At 47.2% G+C, this 22,558-nt stretch overlaps 2 protein-coding genes across 2 annotated transcripts in view; one reads left to right on the plus strand and one right to left on the minus strand.

Moving 5' to 3' along the window:
- Positions 1-9,910, plus strand: part of LOC146855852 (guanylyl cyclase-activating protein 1-like) — a 198,590-nt gene extending 188,680 nt beyond the window's left edge. The window contains exons 3-4 of the mRNA XM_085650669.1: positions 5,431-5,521; positions 7,532-9,910. Coding sequence (XP_085506795.1) covers positions 5,431-5,521; positions 7,532-7,659 — 219 coding nt within the window. The 3' untranslated portion in view covers positions 7,660-9,910. The remainder of the gene's footprint in view (positions 1-5,430; positions 5,522-7,531) is intronic.
- A 2,392-nt stretch (positions 9,911-12,302) lies between these two features.
- Positions 12,303-22,558, minus strand: part of LOC146855853 (natterin-3-like) — a 32,143-nt gene continuing 21,887 nt past the window's right edge. Inside the window, exon 3 of the mRNA XM_085653795.1 lies at positions 12,303-14,536. Coding sequence (XP_085509921.1) covers positions 13,443-14,536 — 1,094 coding nt within the window. The 3' untranslated portion in view covers positions 12,303-13,442. The remainder of the gene's footprint in view (positions 14,537-22,558) is intronic.

The following is a 22,558-nucleotide window of genomic DNA, read 5'->3' on the forward strand; positions in this document are numbered from 1 at the left end:
GACTCTGTGCATACATGTGTGAGTGGGTGATTCTATGGGTGCATGGTTTTAAGAGTGCATCTGTGATGGACTATATGGTTGGGTGAGTGTATGTATGGGTGTGTTAGTGATTGAATGTATATCTCAGTGGTACATGTGTGAGTAACTACATATGTGAAAGGCAGTATATATGTGTGTAAGAGTATATAAGTGGGTATATGTGAGAGTGTGTGATTGTGAGAGTGGCTGTATGGATGAGTGTGTGCTTGTATCAGTGATTGTATAAGAGCGTAAGAATGTGGTACTATTTTTATGAGTAAGTGAACTTGTGTGTGTATAACTGCATAGGTGAGTAAATGGGAGTGTGATTAATTATTTGCATGACTGACTAGGTGTGAGAGTACCTCTATGGATGATTGGTGGTGTGTGAGTGTCTATGTAGGTGTATAAATGCATATGATAGTCCTGTACTGAGTGACTGTAAGTATGAGTGACTGTACAGGTGAGTGAGTGGATGTGTGTGTAGATCTAAGAGTCAATGAGTGGACATGTAGTTATTGGTATTGGAGTATCTATGGTTTTGAGAATGGACGTCTGAAATTTTGATTGAGTATATCAAAGGGTGTGAGAAAATGCACTAATTTATCACATCAGTGATGTCATCAGTGATGTCATTTCAGATGTCATCAGTGATGTCATCAGTGATGTCACTGACCATGTCATGAGTGATGTAATATGTGACGTCATCAGCAGTGCATTGCGGGGGCGCGAGTTACAGTTAGCTGAACTAACTATAACGGGGGAATTTCTAGGGTTTTGTACGAGGGAAATGTCCAGCTAACTATAACGCCCCTGAAAACTATGGTTTTTTCAGTGAATTTCTAAGGTTTTTTAAATGCCAATTCCTAACTATAACGCCCCTGAAACCTTTGGTTTTTTCAGTGAATATATATATATTTATAACAAATAGCTGCCTCCAACAAACAAGGCCCACACAGGTAGGTATGCTGTCAAATTTATTTGGGAGCTTACGCGCTGTTTTAAAGTCATTTTTCAGACCAACGCGTTTCGGGCTCCCGCCCTTCATCCGAAGACTGCCGTGTTCGTGCTGTAAGCTTCCAAATAAATTTGACATCATACCGACCTGTGTGGGCCTCGTTCGTTGGAGGCAACTATTTGTTGGATATTTTACGGTCTGTCTCAGCCGTGGATGCGGCCCTGCTGCGTTGCAGACCCTGATGATGCCAACCGGCATGCATGGTGCGGGGACAGGCGCTGCTTTTGGAAGCTGTGAAAAGTCAGCAGAACATTGACTGCACTCTAAAGCCACCCACTGGGGATTTTATTTTTGGCATTGGTCGTTCTGATTTGTCACCTCACTGGAGGAGAAACGCTGAATGCACTTCAGGTACCAGGAGGCTTAGCGAGAGCAAGCGGCCACACCCACTGGGGGTGGTATCATTGTGGATGATAAGTGCATCCTCCTGCCAGCAGTACGACTTTGATTGGCCCTGGACGAAGGGCGGTAGCCCGAAACGTGTTGGCCTGAAAAATGACTTTAAAGACTGCCGTGTTCATGCTGTAAGCTCAAAAATAAAATTGACAGCATACCTACCTGTGTGGGTCTCGTTCGTTGGAGGCATCTATTTTTGTAAATGTATTTAAATAAGGAACTGTAGCTTTGTAGAACGTGATGAAGGCGTAAGCCGAAACGCGTCGTTTTGTCATTAAAAACGTATTTGCAGCATATTGGAGTGTCTGGCATTTCCTACTGACTGGGAGGAAGATTTTTGATACATTTGGGTTATCCGGTAACTCTAGCCAGACCGCCCGCTTGACAGCCTCTACAGAACCGGAACTGGTGTTTGGGATATATATATATATATATATATATTCACTTAAAAAACCATAGGTTTCACACATGTTATAGTTAGCTGTACATTTCACTCGTAAAAAACCAATGAAATTCCACGTTATAGTTAGATCAGGTAACTATAACTTGCGCGCCCACAATAAACTGCTGATGACGTCACATATTACATCACTCATGACATGGTCAGTGACATCACTCATGACATCAATGATGACATCTGAAATTACACATTGTGGATTGCGGTCGCGCAAGTTATAGTTACCTGATCTAACTATAACGTGGAATTTCATTGGTTTTTTACGAGTGAAATGTACAGCTAACTATAACATGTGTGAAACCTATGGTTTTTTAAGTGAATTTGCAAGGTTTTGTAAATGATAATTCCTAACTATAACGTGTGTGAAACCTATGGTTTTTTTCAGTGAATTTGTACGTTTTTTTAAATGCTAAGTTATGTATTTATTTTTTATTTTTTTTTCTGGTTTTTCACTGTGCGCACACCCTGCGCGCACGGTGCGCTTCGCGCACCGTGCGCGCTCTGTGGGCGCGCTTACAGATATATATATTGATTTAAATGCTATTTTCTCAGGACCTACTGAACAGATTTACACCAGACCTACAAAAGGTACATCCTTGACCTGAGGACTACCTCTCTGCCAAATTTCAAGTAATTCTGTTCAGCCGTTCGGGCTGTAGCTCGGACTAAAGGTCCTATGGGAAAATGCATGGGGAAAACGCGTTTTGGGACCCCCCTTTTTTCTCAGCCCCCGCTTGACGAATCCCCCCGAGACTTTCAGGGTAGGAGCGGAGCGTAGCGCCCCATTAGTTTTGAAAATTTCGCGAGGATTCGTCGACCGGCGCCAAAGTTATTCCAAATAGAATGTTGCGGATTTCCTATGGAAACACGGTCCTAACTATAACTATCTACTGGCGACCGCAGTAGATAATATATATATATATATATATATATATATATATATATATATATATATATATATATATATATAATGGGCTTTTGATCCACACTGTGGAGTACTTTTCACTCACCGGATGCTATTGGCCGAGTGGTGCATCATTCCATATACTTGCATTGTATTGCATGAAGGACGATTCAACATCTCAAAAGTACACTCAATCATCACAAATTAAATTATTTCTCTCATAGATAAATTGTATAGAGAAAGCAATCCTTGTTATTATTTATTTTTTACGCAGCAATCTTTAATGTTTTAGTCAGGGTTTAAAATGCAAGCCAGGACGATGGCCTGCCAATTCTTGTCCTTCCTTCCTTTAGGCATGTTTTTCTTTTACGAACTCTTTACTGAAGATGGTATCCACTCCAGTCACTCCTTTCTTCCGACAGGGACACAAGTAGACATCTTGTGATCCTTTCAGCTGGCTTTTATAATACCTCCTTGCTTTCCAGGTATACAAGACTATTTAAACAATAGATTTTAGGTGCTTTACCTACTTAAAACAGGCTAGCCCATGCCCTTCCTCTCATGTCAGAACTACAGTTTACAATAACATATTAAAGGGAAGGTTCTACATTGTTGTTTTAATGAACAAACCTTTTGCAACTCTATGGGGGCACTGATTTCACTTTCTGCCCTGCTTTATAGTTCAGCTAGTATACATTCCATACACCCAAATAGCAAAAGTTCTACATCTACCAAAGTAGCTTTAGAAAATCCACAATATTAAGGATGTACTGATAGGGTGTCACCCGTGTCTCCATCAAAGTGGCTGCATCAATCACAGGAGGATGCATTTGGGGGAGATATTCCATCAATGCCCGTCAAATTTAGAGGAGTCTTGGTTGTGGGTATCAGACATGTGTCCCTAAAGTAGGGATGCTTTGTCAGTGACCTCATGTGAGATCCCCCTCAAACGCTGAAATTGTTCCTTGCATGCCAATGACACTATACTCCCGTTTTAGTGAAAGCTAAACGGTTGCAGGGGTGGTTCCTCCGTTTGAGTGTCGCACCCACTTAAAAATTCCCCCAAAGCCTGAGATGAAAAATAAAATGGTAATTTATTATTAATTGCCATCCTCCCATCCTTAACTAAATGTCAGGACGGGGAGGCGGGGAGGGGGTGCTGCTGGATGACAGCAGCAGGGAGGAGGGTGAGCTGTTTCTGCACTTTTCAAAATGCATATGTTCCTTTGGCTGGCCGTCTTGAGACGGCCAGACAGACATGCGCTCTTTGGTACCCCTAACCCAACTATTGCTGTCTTAAGACAGCTGGGTTAGACTAAGTGCAGGGCTACAGTGTCCTTGGGAGCATCGAGTGAGGCCGCTCACTCCAATCAGGACGCTGCTCTCACAGTATGAGAGCAGCGCCAGGATTGGTGTAGGGAGTTTCATGGTGGCCAAGCTTTAGTCGCAAGAGGTCGGGAGCAGGTCCTTTCCTACGTAAGTTTACTTTTATAATTTTTTATTTTATTTGTGCTGACATGCCCATTTATTTTTACACTTTTTGATTTTTATTTGTGCGAGCGTGCCAGTTTATTTTCATATTTTTTAATTGTATTTGTGCGCATTCCACACCCCCTTACCTGTTTATGCCAGCCGCCACTGTCTGGTTGTAATTCACAGTGTTCATTTCTACAGGCATGGTGGAAGGCCAGTAAGTCTGAATGGATAGCTGACTCAAAGTCATATCTGGCAGAGTCAAATCTGGACCTGGGTAGAATCCATGAAGCCGAAGCACTCTCCATCAATGACTCTCTCCTGGGTGACATGCACTAGGCCATGTATAGTGCTGGTGGTGCGTTGAGAATGTGAAGGTTTTGTTTTGGCTCTCAACGAACATTTCTGTCATTCATGATGGTACATTTGGGACCACACAAATAACTGCCTTACTACTGTGATGGTTCAAGTAGGTCCACAAAGCAAAGCACGTTTGAGTATGGGTTTATTCCAGGTATCAAAGCCCCACGACACGACACATCCTGCCAGTACGGATCCCAACAGCTCACTGACAGAATCTTATGGTGCTAGTAGAGTTGTCATGAATGACTGCGATCATTAAACTAAATCTAAAATGATCCACCCCTTTCAAAAGGGAAAATATGCCCTTTCTAGATCACTAAATGGTGTATCGAAGAGATGTCTCTCTATATAATGTGTCTCCTGTCTCTCTCTCACTTTCTCACACATCCCTAGCTCACCGCTTGCCTTTTTAATACATCCCTCCCACCATTCTCTCACATCGTATTCCTAGCTTTCTTTTTCATGTTACCTTTGTATGCCACCATTTCTCTGCCTTTAGGAAGCTTTTCTTTCCCTTTCTGTCTCACTCTATATTTAATCTTCTCGCCCACTTCTTCTTCTCTTCCTTACCTCTTTCCCAATTTTTCTTAATCTTTCCCACATGATTATCTCATTCTGAATCGTAGTCTATCTCTCAACCCTCTTCATTTCTTTCTCAGTTAAATCCGTCAGTTGCTGCTCAATCTATTGCCATCCTCCCCACCTCACCCTCTTGCCTATCTCTCTCACTCTTGCTGTTCTACCTCACACTCTATTCTACCTAATTGTCTCACTATCCCCTCTCTCTCTCTTTAATTCTAGGCTGTTCGTGCTATCAGTGGCTGTGAGCATGAATGCTCTGCAGAGGAGTTTACCAACCGTGTTTTTGACAAGATCGACGTCAACGGCGATGGTGAGGCTCGTCTTATTTTCATTTCAAAACTTTTTATTGTTATATGTGGCCAATTCCCTCCACTTCTCCTCCAACCTGTTTGATTTTGAGGACTGTATTTCTGAATATCGACACCCATAATATCGTCATATAAAAATATCAAGGACAGAATATCGAGGGACAAAATATTGAAAGGTAAGGGCATATGGAGAAGTATGGATTTACTATTCCTAACTCCACATTGACCTGCTTTGAAAATGAATGTATGACGTTACATCGCAGCGTTTACACCGCGATGCGTCTGCAATGCAGTCATTACAACGCAAGTCGTGACAACGACTTGCGCTGGAGGGCGCTGGACTTAGGAATAGTACGATTTACTATTCCAACTCCAGCCCACGTAACAGTAGGGAGGGCGTTGGAATAGTAAATCATACTATTCCTTAGTGTATAGCACCATCCAGCGCAAGTCGTTGTTACGACTTGCGTTGTAATGGCTACGTTGTAAACGTATTGCAGTGTAAAGACCGTGTTGTAACGGATGTCTCCCTTTGAAAATATATGTACCGCGTAGGTACATATATATGAAGTTAGGTATAGAAAATGTAGACTTAGTTACCTTTCAATATTTTTGGGGTTATTTTGTCCTCTATAGTCTGTCCCATCGAACTTCAGGGGTCGATATTCAGGGTGAACACTGATTTTTAGTACGTCTGTTACTACCCACCCTACCTGCTTGTTATTCAGCCTTCCACACTCAGCGCTATTTTCCTTACTTTCGCGTTTCAGTCATCTTCTCATCTCCATCCTGCTAGTCTGCCTCTCTGTCTCTCTTACTAGCAGGCCTTCAACCCCTATCCGTTCCGCTTCTCCCTTGCTCCAGCCCCCTCCCCACCACAACCTGACCACCCTGCTTCACCTCCATCTTTGTTATACACCACACCTCCCACTTTTCATGCTTCCTGTCTTTCAATCTCACATTTCATTCTTCCTATGTTTCACTCTCACACACTACTACATCTCAGCCCACCATCTCTACATCCCCTGTTCCTAATCTACTTACCTTCCATCTCTGCTAGTCCTTCCCCTAACCTTAATTCCCTTCAAGGAAGAGCAGCGGGATAGCCTCGTTCTATGAAAGCATCAGAAAGTGGAAATCCAGATTTCACACTGTGTATTGTGGTTTCATAAAGGAGAAACTTTTGGGGATTTACTTTAGGAGAAAATGTGGGGAGGGAACTTGTGGTGGGACACAGACAAGGAGAGGCAAGTGCTAGCGTCTTCTAGAGGAGTAGTGCTGGGATCAGATGGAGGAGAGAACCATGGTGAGATCAGAGATAGAAGTCCGTGGAGGACTCCAGTGGAGGGGAGAGCCATGATGAAGTCAAGTAGAAGAGAGATTCATAGGGTGGTCAGGTGGAGGAGAGAGCATGTTTGGTGGGACCTGGACGAGAAGAGGGCAGTGCTAGGGTCTTGTAGAGGAGAAGGTGGTGCTGGGATCAGGTGGAGGAGCGAGCCATGATGGGGTTAAGTAGAGGATAAATTAATGAGGTGGTCAAGTATAGGAGAGTGCGGTGGTGAGATGAGGCAAAGAAAGGGAAAGGCTAGAGCGAGAAGACAAATCAGGAGGGGAGAGATGTCTACAATACATGAAATAACATAGGTGGCCCGAAAGAGAAGAGGCAGTCTGGGCTAGTTGTTAGGGAAAGAGGCACCATTAGGGAACAGAAGAAGTCTGGGGGAAAGACGCCGCTGGGATACATATGTTGTGAATGAATGCTACCAAGCAGTACACAGTTGTCTTGGATCTATCCAGACTACCTACAGGAATATAGGTAGCCTGAAGAGAGAAACAGGGTGGAAAGACCAGGGATAAGGAGGATGCAGGTCCTTAGAGTCAGTGGAAGATCTGAGGGATCAGTGCCAGGCAATCACCGTTCTTTGCAAACCTTTCTCTTGCATGCTCGTTTGCCCCATTCATACGCTGGTGCACACCACACGCTGACCCTTTGGCCTCTCTATCATCCACAGGTGAACTCTCTCTGGACGAGTTTGTGGAAGGCGCCAGGAAGGATGGGGAGTTCATGGAGGTGATGATGAACAGCCTGGACCTGACCCATATTGTGACAATGATTAACAACCGGCGACATAGTGTCTAGAGAAGGCACACGGAGGGCTGTAGAGGATAGTGTGCAAGAGAGGATGCTAGGGATAGTGCATGCATAAGACGAGTACACAGGCTTGACAAAGACAGTGTGTGTGTGTGTGTGTGTGGCAGAGAGAGAATGACAGGTGTATGCATGAGGGCTATTGTGGACAGAGAGAGTACACATGTACAAGAGGAAAATGTAGATAGGGTGAATATGAGGGAGCGGTAGATAGGAGTAGTGTGTGATATTGCCTGGGATAGGTTTAATGTGTGTGAGGTCAGTATGTGAGAGAGATAAGAACAGTGTGTGAGGGGATAGCGTGCTGCCACTCTGGACCACGCCAGGTCTGCGGTCCTTCAAATTCCTCACAGGATAGTAATCCATTGCAAGTAGAGGTGCATGATGGGTAAATGACGTGTGGTTTTTAGACATTCCAGCACTCAATCTTCCTCTGTCAATACTTCCACAGAGACCTGCGGTTTCTCACCGGATCCAACTGACATATGTATATAACCTCTATTCACCTGGTACTTCCTGAGTATTTCCTCTGATCTGTCAGGTACTGACTGTCCAGCCTTGTTAGAAATGCTTGTAACTCAGTCACAGAACCTTCCTGCTCTTAGTGACTTTAGCCAACGCTGCACGGTTTGGTCGGATTACTGCATCGAACACTTCTCAAAAAAGGCAGTGCCAAACGAGTCGTTACCACTGAGAGGCACTGAGATCCGATCTGGTCTGCGGCTGTACAAAAAGCATGGACATGGAACAAAGGCACTTGTGTGCCTTGGAGCATGTTGGTTTCATCAGACCTATCGTGTGTGTTTTTCCTCTGGAGTCTTTAAAGAGCTATCCTGCTGTGTATTGTAATTTAGCTGAGAAAGAATGCTTGAATGTATCGCCTAGTACTGTTGGCTCCAGGCTACCCTTGCAGGTTGGGTTTCCAGTACAGACCCATACGTCACTTCCTTGACATGGAAGATGCTTCCACGCCACTGCATCTGTCTTCCAACGCCTGGCTTGTTGCAAGAGTAACCAGGGGGTATGCGGTTTGGAGCACTCCGCTTACTGCAGAGAAAGCCATGCTGCAGCTGGGGCTTCAGCCAAGATACCTGTGAGAGCCGCTGGGCTTCCACTGAGCCAATGTCCGTGGAGGTCTGTGGGCAGCGTGGTATTGTGCCACTGGGGCCGAAGGGCAGAGCTTTCTATTCCAATGGGGAATCCTCCAAAACAGGATGGGGCAAACAGATCGAAATGACTTCAGCTACGAGTGGGGAAGAGACTCTGTAAGGCATCTTTCCCTCAAGGGAAAATGAGAGAAGTGCTGCAGGAAAGGGAGGGAGCTGATGCAGATGCGGGAAGGAACTTTGTGGAATGGGAAGGAGGGCGAGAGGCCTTGTAAGGAATATTGCAAAATTGAAGGGAACAACAGTGAGAGGCCTGAGATGAGGGAAAGAAATGTTCGATTAAGTAAAGATACAGAGCAAGTTTCTGTAAGCTGGTGCCATGTATATACACAGGCTTTCGATAGCACAGCGCCGTGCATAGAATAATGTGCAATATATATGTGTGTGCTTTATGTTCACCTCCCCAGGCCATATCACTTTCCTCTGAGTAGATTCCCTCATAAAGAGATGTTCACACTGTGTTGTTTTCACTCGATGAGGGCCAGGTGAATGTCCTGGTTGAGTAAGGACGAAGACGAATAGGCATGATGTAAGGGAAGTGACACCAGAGGCAGTTTCATGGGGCAAAGAGGATTTACAATCTTCAGGGGCCCAAGAGCACACCGGGCCTCGAAGGTGACTCGAGATCTGCACGACTGAATGTCAGTCTCAACCAATAGGGTCCCTCCGACTCCCCAGGAGTGGATGGTCATTGTGGGAGTTCAAGTGCCAGTGATCACTCTGGCTCCTGAGGAGCGCTTTAGGAATGGATGGTCAGCGTCAGTGCTCATGGTCCAGGGATAACTGTGAACACAGATGAAAACGTAGATCTTTATTGGAGAAGGGCCACAGGATTACCGTGCCCCTACCAGATGCTGCTGTTAGTTTCAGCATAATGCTGCTGCGCTCTTGAGTGTGCTGACAATGTGTATCGTTTGACTGCCAGTGCCATACGGTGAATGTTGGACAGCTGACAGGACTGGCAGGGTTTGTGCCTTCCCCGTGGCATTGTTCATGGGACCATATGTAAATAGGAAGTGGCTTTTTTGCAATTTGTGCTTGATTTGTACTGTTGTTTAAAATAAAACGGTCTCAATATCCATCCAATGGGTGTCAGTGAGGATCTGTTCGCAGAAAATCCAACATTCATTCAATGTTTCCATCATCCCTCCATCAATGAACGCATGTATCCAAGAATCTAGCCAAGCATTCTTCCATCAACCAATCAAGGCAACAATCCAGCTATCAATCAGTGCTTCCTCTCGTCAATCAATGGATGCATGCAACCCTCCGTGGATTAATACATTCATCCATCAGCCAATGAATGCACCCATCCATCAGTCAGTCAGTCAGTCTATGCATTCATCAGCCACTGAATTCACCCAGCCTTACATTTATGGTGTTGTCTCACCAGCAATCAACACATCAGAATGCGTGCATAATGGCGGAAGTCCAACAGCAATCCTTGTCTGGAGCAGCAGTTTCTTTTTGTAACTCTCTGTCTGCACACCTAAGAACCAAACCCTTGCTCATGGCATCCAGACAATATTTACAAGATCACTTTTCATCTTTACCTGATTGCATGACCTATGGGTATCATGCCTTGCCCTGATCCACCTGCTTCCACGCGTGTTTGTTAATGAGAAACACTGTTGTGCCTGCTGTTCAGTGTAAAGCATCCTTATACTACCACAAGAGTCTGTGCAGTACATAAATAGCCCTTATTTAGCAGCCCTGCCATTCATCCACTCACACCTGCCAGGCCATGGCTGTCTCCTGTCTCCACCTCTGCCTCCTACTGTCGTCACTGACCTGGCACTGCCTGGGCCTCATAACGCTCAGTCCTCCACTGACAGGTCCTTAACCTCTGTCTGCCAACGCTGTCCAAGCCTCACACTGGTAGCCCTGCCTTGGCACTCCCAGATCTAAGCCTTACAGTACTACCTGGCAGGGCCCACGCATCAGACTGTCAGCCTCATTCAGAGGTGCACAAGCACTCCCCATAAGGCCTAAACTGGCACTGCCCAGGCCCCTGTGTATGACATTGCATGCTGGCATTATTCCATTGCCAGTGCCCAAGAGGTGCCCTAGTGCCCACTGCAGGGGAAATGTCCAGGGATCACTCTATGAGTCTCTCCTGCCACTGCCCAAGCCTTCCTCTATTAAACCTGCACTGGCACACACCCCGTTTCACGGCATCACCCTTCACTTGCACAGCCAAATCCTCACACTAACAGTCTGCACTGGCACTGCCAAAGCACGACACTACCATCCTGGCACTAGCAGTGCCCGCAACTCATACTAGCAGTCTACAATGAGACTGCCAAGGTCTCACATTTTCAATCACACACTGGCACAGCAGGTAAATGTACTGGCTTTGGTTATGATTTGCACAGTCAGCCCTGCACAGGCATTGCTTAAGCCTCACACTCTCATCCCAGTAATGGCGCTGTCCAAACAGCCTGACAGTCCATCACTGGCACTACCAAAACCTCTGGTGCTGTCCAAGATTCACATGACCATACCTGCCTTGGCAATGCCAAGCCTTGGACGAACTGGTAGCCCCTAAAGATTCATGCTATCGGTGGTGCTTTGGCATCGTCAAAATTTCATACTAACAGCCCTGCACTGGCACTGTCAAGTGGCATGTTTGTTCCTGTGGTGGCTCTGTAAAGCTGCGCACTGCCAGTCCAGCACTGACACTGCTGTTACCACACATTATCAGCCTCCAGGGACTCCACCGGGACTGTCCAAGCCTCATCTCATGTTCATCCATGAACTTGCACTGCCTAAGTCCCAAATTGCCCAAGCTCACAACTCACATTCACATCCACAGTACTGTACTGGCACTACCCAACTTCACACTGTCAGCACCCACTGCCCCTGCCACGTCCTTCTGCTCCCATCAGCCCAATGCAGGCATTCCCAACTCCTCAGACTATGAGGGGCTTATTTATGAGAGCCCTGCGTCACTTTTGTACCACGTAAAGAATAAAGATTTATGAAGCCACGCAAAGCCCCCCTGCATGGCTTTGAGTGGTCTCATAAATCATGAGTAAGGTGAGGCAGCGCAAATCGCTGTGTCGCCTTACGCTGTGCCCTGGAGGCCTTCCATGGGCGTTGCAGTGGGTTTTCCCATGCAATCCTGCCTGCACCGGAGCCACCCTTGCACCATGGTGCAAGGGTCCCTAATTTGGCGCTAGGCTGCAAAAACGGCACCAGCGCAGGTAGAAAGGACAGGATTGTTCCATATTGCTTAAATACGGTGCATTTCTGCCCTTTCACTTTGGCGTAGGGCAGCGCAGCAAGGTGCCATAAATGAGGCCCCAAAATCTCCACTAACACAGCCACAGCCTTACAGTCTCAGAACTGCACTGTATACAATCACCCTCCGTGGCACTGCCAGGCATCACACAAGCTGCCTTCACTGCTCCTCTCAGTGCCTAGCCTGGCAACGTTCTCATTTGGAATCAGTCAGGAATGCACAGAGCTTTTGAGAGGATTTTATTAGTTAACTTCCAAACTTGAAAATAAGACCAGAACAAGAGTATTTGATCATGCGTCAGTATCACATAGGAGGCAGCTCTAGGAGTCTTTCCACAGCAATGTTCTTCGGGTGTGGGGGGCTGGGTGAGTAATAAGATTGAGATCTGCAGGCTGATGGGGTGAACTAGTTTCTGGAAGTGGTAGAAGGGACACCAGTTTGAGTTAACAAATGCAGGCAAAGGTGTCAGTCAAATATGTTCTCATAAATAAGGGTAGTTTAGCACAACCATGTGATTATTTTAAATCGTCCCTGTTCTGTGAGAGTGTGACATGGTCATTGTTGAGGCTAATCAAGGCCACAGTATATATAAAGAGTCAGAAGATATTGTCTAGGGGTTGGCTGTTGCACTGATTCCTACAGCGGGTGGTCGGCCATGTGATCTGGCCAAGTGAAAAGGTTTGCTGGAAGCAGTGGCAAAGTGTTTACCAAACCATACACGGCGAGGGCGTGGAATATCAGGTCACAGCTATTTAGGGATAGGTTACCAGATAGCAGTCCTGGCGTGGGATCTACTGTAGTTTTACATGGTGATGATATTGAAACCATGGGAAGAAAGGGGAATTTCACCAGTGTGGTAGACCGTATGTCCTCCCTAAACTAAATTGAAAAGAAATATGGTCTTATGTGCACCTAATTATAAAGTTGGAACCCTACTGTGTTATGGCAGGACAGCTGGTAACAACAGGATGACGAGCCCTCGCCCATCTAGTGTGGCATGCTTCATCACCTGGTTTCCTATCTAGCATAGGAGGCATCCTGGACTGGACTGGCCCTATGGGCAAATAGACTCTCTATGGTGTAAGCATTTAGTAGGGAATAAACTTCGTACGGTCTACAAGTGAAGGTAAAGAATGTTTCTTTAAAATTACGAGGAAGGGGTGGGGTACCACTCTGTAATCAGATGTATTGAGAGTGGAGAGAAACAGGGAGTAAAGGAAAGTGATGATTAAGGTGGAAATAGATATTGCTATTGCTTCTGCTTGCACTAAGACAGTGGCCCTGGGTCTTCCAGAGAGGTATGTGTCAACATGAAGGCGTATGTTAGGACACCGTCAGAGTGGGAGGTGTCTCGGAGCATGGCCCTAATAGCATGGCTCTGCATCAGGAATGGGCTGGCATCTCTTCACATGCACTGTCACCGCTCCAATTTGCACGTCGATGAAGGCCCCTCGAGCCATGGTAGAGCGTGTTTCTCCATTTCCATAAAAGCGTGTGAGAGTGGCTGTGAAAGGCATATCTGCTGTCATCTCCCTCCCCTCCATAATCACCTCACACACATGGTTCGGCTGGACTTCCATCTCCAGGGAGTGGATGTGCGTCACAGACTCTGTGCGAGTTGTACCTTCTCGCCAATCGAAGGACACCTCTGCTGAAATGGTTAACGATGTCTCCACAATCTTGGGGATGCCAGCACTGATGGTGGAGTTGACCCCGAACTTTGTTGAACGTCCAATGTCCCAGCGCTGCTCAACGGTGGTCCTTCTGCTCAGGGTGGCGGTCTTCTTCACTGTCTTACAGTCATTGTTGATGACCCGGGATGAAGCCAGCAGTTGAGGGGGCTGCTGGTAAAATTTGACCTCATCTTTTAAGTACTGCACATCTGAGATCTTCTGAGCCTTGTAATCAGCGAAGATGCTCAACACCTCATAGCTCTTGTACCAATACTCCTTGCCTTCATAAGGCAAGAAGAACGCCTCATGATGGGTGTCGACTTTTCCTAAGCCGTACTTGTTCTTCCCAACGTAGATGTTCACTCTGGAGCAACTCCCAACGGAGTTCTCAGGAATGGATCCGTAGGACCCCGACTTCCACTCCAGAGACTCGAAGTCCTGAAGATTGACCAGCACTCTGAAGGTGGCGGTGCGGTATTCTCGGTCTCCATAGGGGTAATAGCAGTAAGGCCCAGTGGCAGGGCTGTAGAAACCCACTGCGCACCCAGGCTCAGCGCAGACATAGTCCGTACGCGAGGTGTACGAGTTCCAGATGGCGACAGCGCCTTCGGGAAGAGAGCCCGTCCACTCCTCCCAGCGCAGGTTAATATTATCAGGGAAGTGGATCTGCCGGACAGGACCCTGGGCTTCCTCCCGTTCCACCAGCTCAGCCTCATCCCCCTTGTCACTCAAAGGGGGGATGACATCCTGGAGGTTGGGGTTTGGGTACTCCTCTTTGGACCCATCTTGGTTTTTCAGGAAAGGCAATGAAAAGAGAGAAAGAAGAGGCAACATGAATTATGATATCATTTCTAATTTTAAACAAATTCATTAATTGCATTAGTAAATAGTATCTCTTCAGCCAGCCCACGCACACACAGTGGCCAAAAGGGAGAATGTATTAATGTTTGGAATCAAGGCAGAATCCAAGATTATGAAAACAAGAGCTAGTAAAACTATTTTAAAATTCAAAAGACATTAATCATTTCTCAATCTTGAAAGAATTTGGACTTGAAAACCTGGGACCTTCCTCACTCGGAGTCAGTATTTCTCCCTGCCATGGTGCTATGTAACCTGTGTTTCTGCTTATTTTTAATGGTCTGTGTTTGTTCAGAAATTACGGATTTGACTTCTTTTTAATATAATCTGAATCGCGAGTGATATTTAGCACGGTTTGGTTTTATCCCCACTCGAACGTTGCTCCTGTTCTCAGCTCTTGAAAACGTGGCGCCACCCTGTGGCAGGACCAGGAATTACTTTGCAAGCAATTAAAGGCTGATCGCCTCCTGCCTGCAAGCTGCAACTTCTCCTGCGTGCAGATGGTTTAAACAATGTAGGGATTCTGAATATGTGTTTCGTGTCTTTCTTAGTTGCTGTTTCTTGTTATTCATCCTCATCTGTTTCCTTCTGTGTTTTTGAACCTGCTGATTTCACTGTATTTAGGGCTCAGGGCATGCCTTTTTGGCAGCTTGCCCTCACAAAGGAGAAGCAGCCTGTTTGGGTAACCACAATCTAGATACATATACCATCCCATTCCTGTGCTAAGACTGCAACACGATCCTTATTCTGCATTAAGTGTCAGAAAAGTTCACAGAAAGATACCGCACTTTATCAGGAGCATCAGAAAACAGAATGGGATAGCCACAGTGGTTAATTTGTCAAAACAAAATAAGTGCCGGGGCTCTCGTCAGAAGGCAGCTGGTGTAGTCCATTTCTCCTGTTAGTACTGCCTAAAACGGAACCATGAATGCGCAGAGAGGATGTGGCCTAATGGCCAGAGCTGAAAAAACAAATAGACGTTCCCGAGCAAAGACAAGGCAGTTGAGCCTGTAAGCAACAATCCTGAAAATAATTTAGAGTCCAGTAACACAAACAAACAGGTTTCTTCTTTTATTCCTTTAGTCTTCTTTGTTCTCATTAAAAACGCCAAAATAAGAACAGTAGCCAACACGTGTTTCGTCTCGGGTAAGTTGCCCGGCGACTTCCTCAGAGCTACAACAACAACAATAAAGATTATTCTATTCAGAATATTTGCCACTTATAGATGTATTTCTCACAAAATCTGAGTACAAATAAGGGCAAGCTATTAGTAAAAGTGTGACTCAGATAGAGAGAAATAGGAAACCATAAGTTGAAGAGAGCAAAAAGATATCCACCCAGTGAAAAATGACCAAAAAATCAAGGTGTTAACCCACACCAAAAATCAAGAAAAAACATTCACAACAGAGGATCACCTTTTGAAAAGGAAGCGACTTCTTACTACGCCTCTAGTTGGTTCCCATCATTGTGAAATTAGAAAAAGGAGGCCAAGACTTTCTTAATATGTCACAGAAAGTAACAGAAAACTTCCAATCACGACCAGAAAGAATTCTTTCTAAACGTTTTACTCACCATAAAAATATAATCTTATCTTGGCGTTTTTAATGAGAACAAAGAAGACTAAAGGAATAAAGGAAGAAACCTGTTTGTTTGAGTTACTGGACTCGAAATTATTTTCAGGATTGTTGCTTACAGGCTCAACTGCCTTGTCTTTGCTCGGGAACGTCTATTTGTTTTTTCAGTTTTTCCTTTTGTCACCTTTGTGACGGAGAAATATTGGGGCATAGGTGGCTGTTCCCCTTGATGTTCCCTAGAGCACTTTTCTAATGTTGAATTCTATGTCAGGACAGGAGGCTCCGATTATGCTTTCTCATTTCTTTACAAGAAATGCTCAGCAGCCAATAAAAACACAGTATATGTAACAAAAAACTACAATACCCATAAACACTAGGGTATGACGTATATAATCATAGAGTCCACAGTATAAAAGCTAATATGGCAAGAAAAAAAACATGTTCAACTTTTACAAATGTTGCACAAAAAAAGGTTGCAACCTCTCATCACGTACCAATTTATTGAAAATTTCATAAAAATGAAAACCCCAGAGTTTGTGCAGTAACCATAAGAATGCAGGCCCGAGGAGGTCAATGGTCTGCAATAGGTCCGGTTGGGCCGGAGGGCCTGAGGCACTGCGCGTCCCAGTCCCCTGCATAGAGTCTCCTCACAGGCCTGACAGGTAGTGCCGTAGTGTCCCTGTGCCAGGTTCCCTCCAGCGAGTCACTGATTGTCTCTTTGATGACTGCACAGTCCCACGAGCCGGCGAAGCTCACCAAGGGGCCTCTAGGAGCTGTACAAACACGCATCGCTCATACAGACCGAGATACTTTCCATATGTGGGCCATCGCCCATCAGGTGCTCACCCCACATTTGGGAGCAAATCGCCGGCATTGATGATTAAGTACCGGCGCTCAGCATCGGAAAACACCGGCTCAAATCAAGCACTGATTCCACGCCACTCTACCTTCACTCCAATCTAATCTATTGCACTCCATGCTACCCCACACAGCTCTACTCCAATCTACCCCACTCTGCTCCACTACAATCTATCCATCTATCCCACTTCACTACCATCTACACTAATATACCCCACTATACTCTACTCCAAACTACCTTGAACTGCCCACTCCTATCTACCTCACCTCAATCTATCCCACTCCACTCCAATCTACCACAGCCCACTTCAATGTATCCCAACCTACCCCACACAACCCAAATCTACCCCACTCCACAATCACTCCATTCTACTCTATTGTACTCCAATCTACCCCACTCAGCTTTTCTACAATCTACCCCACTCTGCTCCAGTACACTCTACCCCAATCTACCCTACTCCAGTCTACCTCCCTCTACCCCACTCAAGTCTACCCCAATATACTTCACGCCACTAACTTATAGTGATGCTGAGCAGCGGTCACACTGGTGTACAACATGGCTAAAACCCATTGCCAAAGCCAATAGCTCTCGCATAGGCGAGGCCTATTAGCTTTGCCAATGCTTGTTATTAAAAGCCCTGTGTTGTGGATGTACAACAGGGAATAGCTGCTAGGGATTTCTGACCCTTACAAGACAGTGTAGCACTTTAAAGCCTTGTGGAGCAGTGCAGTTTCATGATGCCCAATGTGCTGCTTTTTTTAGTAAGCCCAGACACCTCAGTTAGTGCTGTAATAGAAGAAAAAGTACTAGATAACTCTTTACTTATATACTTTGATATTTCAAAAGTATGATTAAAAGAGTGGAAGAAGGAGCCATTAAATAGATCCAAGTTATTTGGGGCATTTAAATTCTGCTCCTCCCTAAAACATATTGATTCTGTGTACTTACAGGAGTGGGATTCAGGGAGGTGGTAGTGCTCAGAGAAATAACTAAAGGTACACTGTTTCCCCACACTATTAAGAGTATTATCATAGTAGCAGGAAAAGAGTTAGCTTCCCAAGGAATTAGGATAGTGCCCCTTCTGAAGTCAGACACTAGCATTAGAGTCCCTTTCCAAATTTTCATGCGGGGTTGGGATCAAGATATGTAATCGTCCCCATGGGTGGGCGAGGTAGTATTCAGCAACATGGGGTAGTAGAGCAGGACGTAGACAATCTGCATATTGTTGTTATGGTGAGAGATAGCAATATAGATTAATGAATGAGGAGGATTTTTTTTTGTTGCTGATTTATATATTGCAAACTCGACGCAAAGGTTTTGGAGCGCTTTACATGAGCATCGGTTACGCTACACAAGGACACATTAATTTTTAGGTCTCACCTACGCAGCACGCATGCGCTTCATAGGAGGACCTTTAGCCGTCGTTCTGCTCTTTTTCGAAGCACATACTCGTGCTTGTGGCGGCATCCACCTTGCGGGAGCGAGCAGGGGGCGCGCCACAAGTACGAGTATGTGCTTTGAAAAAGAACAAACTGCGGGTGCACGCACACACGTATGCACCACTCCCGGGCCAGCAAACACACGATTGCAGTGCCAGCAGTGTGTTTTGCTTTTACTGTGACAAGCACGCGTGTGCTCTAAAATAGCAGCATTAGTTACAGACTCGTGCACGGCTATCATTTACTTTGTGTTTTGCTTTTACTGTGACAGTTTTCTCATCACTTCTTCCCTCGTGCTCTATCTTGCTTTTTTTTTTAATCATTCACTCTGTGTTTTGCTTTTACCTTTTCTCACTATTTGTCACCACGTCCACCACCACCACTACCACGTCCACCACCACTACCACATCCACCACCACATCCACCACTATCACCTCTTCCACCACCACCACCGCATCCACCACTATCACCACTTCCACCACCACCACGTCCACCACCACCACCACCACCACATCCACCACCATCACCACGTCCACCACCACCACGTCCACCACCACATCCACCACCACGTCCACCACCACCATGCCCACCACCACCACACTAACCACCACCATGCCCACCACCTCCACCACGTCCACCACCACGTCCACAACCACAACCACCACATCCACCACCACCATGTCCCCCACCACCACGTCCACCACCACGTCCACCACCACCACGTCCACCACCATGTCCACCACCACCACATCCACCACCACCACGTCCACCACCACCACCACTACGTCCACCACCAACACCACGTCCACCACGTCCACCACCACCACCACGTCCACCACCACCACGTCCACCACCATTTCCACCACCACCACGTCCACCACCATGTCCGCCACCACCCGTCCTTCACCACCACCGCGTCCTTCACCACCACCACGTCCACCACCACCACCACATCCACCACCACCACATCCACCACCACCACATCCACCATCACCACGTCCACCACCACCACCATGTTCACCCCACCATGTCCACCACCAAACCCACCATCACCACATCCACCACCACCACGTCCACCAACACCACCACGTCCACCACCACCACCACGTCCACCACCACCACACCACGTCCACCACCACCACGTCCACCACCACCACCATGTCCACCACCACCACCACATCCACCACCACCACTACCACCACATCAACGTCCACCACCACCACCTCCACCACCACCACGTCCACCACCACCACCACATCCACCACAAACACGTCCACCACCACCACATCCACCACCACCACGTCTATCACCACGTTCACCACCATGTCCGCCACCACCACCACCACGTCCACCACCACCACATCCACCAACACCACATCCACCACCACCACATCCACCACCACCAAGTCCACCACCACGTCCACCAAGTCCACCACCACGTCCACCACCACCACCATGTCCACCACCACGCCCACCACATCGACCACCACCATGTCCACCACCACCACCACATCCACCACCACCACGTCCATCACCACGTCCACTACCACCACCACATCCACCACCACGTTCACCACCACCACGTTCACCACCACCACCATGTCCACCACCACCATGTCCACCACCATGCCTACCACCACCATGTCCACAACCACCACCACGTCCACCACCATGCCCACCACATCGACCACCACCATGTCCACCACCACATCCACCACCATGTCCACCACCACGTTCACCACCACCACCATGTCCATCACCAAGCCCACCACCACCACGTCCACCACCACCACGTCCACCACCACCACCATGTCCACCACCACCATGTCCACCACCACCACCACCATGTCCACCAACACTACTACATCCACTACCACCACATCCGCCACCACCACGTCCACCACCACCACCACATCCACCACAACCACGTCCACCACCACCACATCCACCACCACCATGTCCACCACCAACACGTCTATCACCACATTCACCACCATGTCCGCCACCACCACGTCCACCACCACCACCACATCCACCAACACCACATCCACCACCACCACATCCACCACCACCAAGTCCACCACCACGTCCATCAAGTCCACCACCACGTCCACCACCACGTCCACTACCACCACCACATCCACCACCACGTTCACCACCACCATGTCCACCACCATGCCTACCACCACCACGTCCACAACCACCACCACGTCCACCACCATGCCCACCACATCGACCACCACCATGTCCACCACCACATCCACCACCACATCCACCACCATGTCCACCACCACGTTCACTACCACCACCATGTCCGCCACCACCATGTCCATCACCAAGCCCACCACCACCACGTCCACCACCACCACGTCCACCACCACGTCCACCACCACCATGTCCACCACCACCACCACTATGTCCACCAACACCACTACGTCCACTACCACCACGTCCACCACCACCACACCACGTCCACCATCACCACGTCCACCACATCCACCACCACCACCACGTCCACCACCACGCCCACCACCACTACCACCACATCCACGTCCACCACCTCCACCACCACCACCACCACATCCTCCACAACCACGTCCACCACCACGTCCACCACCACGCCCACCACCACCACCACTACCACCACATCCACATCCACCACCTCCACCACCACGTCCACCACCACCACATCCACCACAACCACGTCCACCACCATGTCCACCACCACCACCACCATGTCCACCACCACCACCATGTCCACCAACACCACATCCACCACCACCACATCCACCACCACGTCCACCACCACGTCCACAACCACCAGCACGTCTACAACCACCACCAAGTCCACCACCACGCCCACCACATCGACCACTACCATGTCCACCACCACATCCACCACCACCACGTCCACCACCACCACGTCCACCACCACATCCACCACCACCACCACGTCCACCACCTCTACCTCCAACACCACCACCCGTGACAGGTAAAGTGTCACTGGAGGGCAGGGGTAATAGAAGTGTTAACCCCGGCTCTACATGGGACATTTAAGGATGCATTGGGTGCGAGAAGATGGGAATAGGGGCTAGAAGTATTACACCAGACCCATGACACATTTTGAAGAGGCGCAATGTCACAGGGGCTCCTGTAAAAGCACTCGCAGCATCTCTACCTCACAGTGGCATACCTGCATGAGCCACTCACTCAAAACAAGCATTGGCATAGCCAATAGGTCTCGCCTTTGGGACCTTATAAGTGTTTAGCCATGCAACACTTGATGTTGTTGCACCAAGGATATTGTGCTGGATAGCTAAACACTTATAAGGTCCCAAAGGCGAGACCTATTGCCTATGCCAATGCTTGTTTTGGTAGGCACAGGGATATTAAGTGATTTGTCCAGAATCACAGGATGTGGACGTGACCCCGAGGCTCGAACCTTGGTTTCCCAGCTCCAAAGTTGGCAATCTAGCCGTCAGACCACATCCTCTCCCCACTGGATTCTGCAACTGGATTCTGCATGGTCAGAGCTCAGTGGTCTAAGTGATCTCAATTAGGATACGTCCAGCTCAGAGAATCTTTCCTTCGCAGTTTGGAATGTTATTGTGTTAAAACATTTGCTACAGTTGGAAGTATATGAAAAATTGTTGGAGGAAAATAATATTTTATGCTTTCAGGAACTTGGATTCATGGGATAAAATAATAGTACCTCGCTTTATCCCCCAATTGTTTTTGTTGCAAATGTGTTTATTGGTTTTTCACATGAGAGAGCAAAGAAATACAGTCACATATACAGAGAAACACCCTGAATGGATCTTGGAGTGAGGGATGATTCAAATCTGTAGGACATTGCATTCAGGAAGTGAGAATAACAATTGTGTATTATAGTGAGATGCAGGCGCCAACCATAGTGTAAATACCTCTTGTACATCGCACGTGTACGCATACAGTGCATGGTTATTATTTAACAGGCACTCAACAGGGGGAATGGGGTACAACAAAATGAGTACAAAGAAAGCAAAATATAGGGTTAACTCTTAGTGATATGCCGCCGGGGCGCCCCTCCAGCCAAAA

Source organism: Triturus cristatus, chromosome 4_1, assembly GCF_964204655.1.
Source record: "Triturus cristatus chromosome 4_1, aTriCri1.1, whole genome shotgun sequence".
Taxonomy (NCBI): Eukaryota; Metazoa; Chordata; class Amphibia; order Caudata; family Salamandridae; genus Triturus; species Triturus cristatus.